The sequence below is a fragment of the Hesperophylax consimilis genome, chromosome 3 (genome assembly GCF_061612785.1).
Source record: "Hesperophylax consimilis isolate HC1 chromosome 3, BYU_Hcon_1.0, whole genome shotgun sequence".
Taxonomy (NCBI): domain Eukaryota; kingdom Metazoa; phylum Arthropoda; class Insecta; order Trichoptera; family Limnephilidae; genus Hesperophylax; species Hesperophylax consimilis.
Window position 1 is genome coordinate 40,804,287 of NC_142838.1, and position 4,164 is coordinate 40,808,450.

The following is a 4,164-nucleotide window of genomic DNA, read 5'->3' on the forward strand; positions in this document are numbered from 1 at the left end:
GTTCTGTGAAAGATATTTTTAAGTTCTGTTTTTATTTCAGTTCTGTCAAGCAACTAGCCTATAATGATATAATAACAGAATTTCAATAAGACTTTCACAGAACCCGTAAACGTACGTTGAAATTTGATGAATTGTTCAAATTCTTCGAAACAACCCGTCCTTAGTGTCCCATCTTCAAGACTATGGACTACTCTTTATAAGATTGATTGTTCTGTATTATTTGCATATTATCAAACAATCAACATTATTTTACACTTCAAAAAATTATACATACGTTTTTTTCCCTGAAATTGGAGATTATAGATTAGATAATAAGTAATCAACATGACCTTTGTAATTTTCATTTTAATTGTAATCACATTAATGAGAAGTAAAATGAATCAAGTTAATCCATATTTTGTTATTATTTCATGCAGTTCGTTTTAAGATACCTTTTTAAGTCATTCTCACAATAGCTTCGTTGTAACCTCCTCTATATACCCTTGTATATACAGGGTGTCCGGAAACTCGTAGTACAAGCGGGAAACTGGTGAATCTACATCACATTTGGAGTCGATTTTGTAGTATATTTTTTTTTTATTTGAGCTTTCGTTATCGAGTAAATCGAGTTAGAAGTTGATTTTTTTTTTTTTTTTTTTTTAATCAAATTCTTATAAATTATTACTGAAGATCAAAGTACCCAACTAATTAAAACTATTTGAAAGTAAAACAAATGAAGAAACTCGGATTTGAAGCATTATTTTGAAATCACCCTTCATTTAATCCGGTGTAATCATAAAATATTTCTGCTCTGCAGGGTTAAAACATCTGTTGTTCAACCCTAAACACCAGAAAAAACTTTAACCCTAAAATAGCCGAAAAATATTTTTTTTTGGTTTTTTTGTGAAAATGCTCAAATCAAAAAACTTTATGTTTATTTGGGTTCCCCATGTGGTGTAGATTCTCCAGTTTCCCGCTTGTACTACGAGTTTCCGGACACCGTGTATAATGATAAAGAGAGGTAACAGCGGAGTTCTCAATGGCAGGACCATAATGTAATTTGGTTAGGTTAGGCTACAATAAAAACGATGTTTGAATTAACTGGATTCAATATGACATAGCATTTTATTATTTACATGTCTTTTCAAACAAACGAATTATTCAAATTATACAACATAACGCGCCGCGATAAAAAAATCTCCTGAAAAACAAATATTTAGACTAAAATATTTTTGCTATGAAATATTTACAGAATGATTTTATGTGTTAACTATTTACCAGCCCATGCGGGCCGCGCTGTGCCTCATGAAGATGCTGTCGATCCTGCTAAAGACCTCCTGAGACGGTCGGGAAGCATCCACTCTGTAGTGGAGTCCTTTCACTGCATAGTAGTCTACCAAAGGCCTGGTCTGGGTGTGGTACGCCTCCAGTCTCTTCTTCAGGGCTTCGGCATTATCGTCAGAACGCTTTACCAGGGGCTGGCCGGTGATGTCGTCTGTCATGGGCTTAAGGGGCGGGGCGAACTCCTCGTGGTAACTCCGGCCGCTGGGCTGGTGAATGAGGCGGCCGGTGATACGTCGGACCAGCAGCGCGTCGTTGATGCCAAATTCTATGACGGCGTCCAAGTTTGTCTTGCGCTTTTCTAATAGTTCATCAAGCTGAAATAGGAAGAAAATGTTCAATTTTAGGGTTAGTACATTTTTTTATTACAATAATTTACTTTGGAAGAAAAATCGGGACATATACAGAAAATATGGACATCTGCGGTGGTAATTAAAAACACTGTGTTTTTAGTTACCACGGCAGTCATAAACAATTTGTAGTTAGATAATAGTGAGAAGTATGAATTTTAGTTTCTGGAAACATTAAATGAAAATCCTACAAATCCGTCATCGCCAATGTGCCTTATTTGCCTAGGATATGGGTCACCTTATCTATCCTACTCATGTAATAATGCATGTTTAAAAATTATATTGCAATAACTTTTTTCAATATATGCAAAAGATGGTAATGTAAAAAGGTAAGTTAAAAAATAGAGGGGGCTCTAGATTTAAGTCGATCGAAATAAGTTTGAGAACCTGTGGAATAGCTTGATGCTCCGCATCCCTTGCATTTTAGAGTAAAAAGATTTGGACTTCTAACCAAACGTGTTCTAGCCGTAAACAACAATACTGCAATTTAAATATTTTAATATTTCTACAGCGACTAATGTGGTTTTTTTACAAAAACGTCGCTGTAAAAAATCATACAAATATTATTATTATAAGACATCGTGCATATTATCGTCCCGTTTCTGTGCACGCACAACGAACGACACGATACAAAGAGCGCTGGAGAGTCTAAATACACATACATTCTCAAATACTGTGAAACGCGTAAAACACACTGCGAAGTGGAAGCGATCTGTAAACCGTATCCAAGAATGCTAGAATGAACGTTCTTTCCGCGCATAAGACACGTAAGCTAATATCTTCATCAACTTTATACGATATTAATGACAGCATCCAAGGTACAAAAACTGTCTTTAATGCTCATATGTATAATGCACAATACTTTATTACTAATCCATTGGATTGTATGCGCGCGCTGCTTTGAGCTTGAATTTGAGTCGAATTCTTATTGAATATTATTATTAACCTGAGATTTACTTTTTAATCATAATTTAAATAAATAAAAATGAAAAGAATAAGATGAATACTTCGCCAACGTGTTCTAAATGATAATAGTGAATTGTGTGGTTGTATAATTGCATCATTAATGCGAAAAAGTTTTGTGTCTCGGCCATTTGCGGAAAAAAAACTTATTCTGGATACTGGAAATATTGAGTTATGGAGCTTAATGGATTTATGGAGATAATTTTAGACGGTACCTAATTGTATCTTGTTCGTGGGCTATCGTCTAGATGTACATATTTGATATCAAGTACGTAGTAAGTACGAGTATAAACATTTGATCTCCAGTATCCCTTCTACAAAAAGACCCACCGACCACCACTGCTACAGGCATCATGGCTTGGCCTATTTCAGCGTATTGCTCGCCATACACTACAAATAGGAATGTATGGCGAGCGATATGCCAAGCCACGCAAATTTAGTGTGGTCTGTCACAGGCTCATTAATAGTCAATTAAAACTAACCCTCTCTGCCTGTGGTACGGTTCGGGGGAAACCATCCAAAAGGAAGCCATTCTTGCATTCTGGTTTGTCCAGATTGTTATCAATCATGTTCACAACCAGATCATCGCTGACCAACTTCCCTTCGTCTAACACCTTCTTCAGGCGGCTGCCAAGTTCTGACCCTGAGGATATCTCTGCACGGAGCATGTCCCCCGTGGACAGATGACATACGCAAAACTTTTCTTTGAGAAGAGGGGCCTGAAAAATAAATCACATAAAAATCCTGATTCAAATAATAAATTTATAATAATTTATTTCTGATAAGATTACTAACATCACGAAATCAATAATAATATAGTTACACAACTTGATTCACACACAGCGAACATATTTAGAACTTTTTTTTCATTCTTCGATGTTTTGTATTTTAATAAACAGATTATGTTACGTAGCATAACTTAAATACTTTTCCATTTAAGCAAATATAGCTGTAAACCTTATTCAGACACATGTGGAAACATTCCCAGTGATGAAATTACGTAAAACATTGAAATTATTATGCAGTTTAACCTGAAAATAATAAATTAGATTACCTGAGTTCCCTTTCCAGATCCTGGGGGACCAAGTAGGATGGCATTGATGCCATATACCCCTTTTCCAGTTGGTTCTTTTAAATTAGTTGCTGGCGGCATTTTTCTAAAAGTAATGTAACACTGCTCTAATTTATTAAAATTATTTGAAAGGCGAAGCCGCTTCTAGAAGATAAATTAGTTTAGAGAGCAAGGTACGAAAGTACATATAACTTGACCAAACTCACCCACAGATTCAACGTCATAAATATACCAGTGTTGCCAACGGATCTTGGCCTAATGTCGCCGTTTTTCAAACATTTAGTAGCCTAATGTAGCCGAATTTCAGTTGCAGTAATTCTAATGAACTCGCATAAATGCTGCCCACATATTCCCCACAAATATTCTACGTGAGCTTGATTCCCCCTTTTATTATTCGAAATCCATGGGAGGGGGAGGGGGGTTGTTAGAGAATTTCTGTAAAACATAATTCCCCACAAA

The 4,164-nt window shown here is 35.8% G+C and overlaps 1 protein-coding gene across 1 annotated transcript; it reads right to left on the reverse strand.

Moving 5' to 3' along the window:
• Positions 1 to 332: 332 nt before the first annotated feature.
• Positions 333 to 3,918, reverse strand: Ak2 (Adenylate kinase 2). Its single transcript, XM_089650698.1, has 3 exons — positions 3,688 to 3,918; positions 3,116 to 3,352; positions 333 to 1,637 (listed from the first exon to the last, which is right to left on the reverse strand). The coding sequence occupies exons 1-3, from the start codon at positions 3,784 to 3,786 to the stop codon at positions 1,254 to 1,256; spliced, it is 720 nt and encodes a 239-aa protein (XP_089506824.1). The 5' UTR covers positions 3,787 to 3,918; the 3' UTR covers positions 333 to 1,253.
• Between the last annotated feature and the right edge of the window lie 246 nt (positions 3,919 to 4,164).

Coding starts and splice junctions, on each gene's coding strand:
- Ak2 (XM_089650698.1), bottom strand. CDS start 3,786: ATGCCGCCAGCAACTAATTTAAAAGAACCAACTGGAAAAGGGGTATAT. Junction 3,353..3,687: donor GATCTGGAAAGGGAACTCAG/GTAATCTAATTT, acceptor TTTATTTTTCAG/GCCCCTCTTCTCAAAGAAAA. Junction 1,638..3,115: donor CCGTACCACAGGCAGAGAGG/GTTAGTTTTAAT, acceptor TTCCTATTTCAG/CTTGATGAACTATTAGAAAA.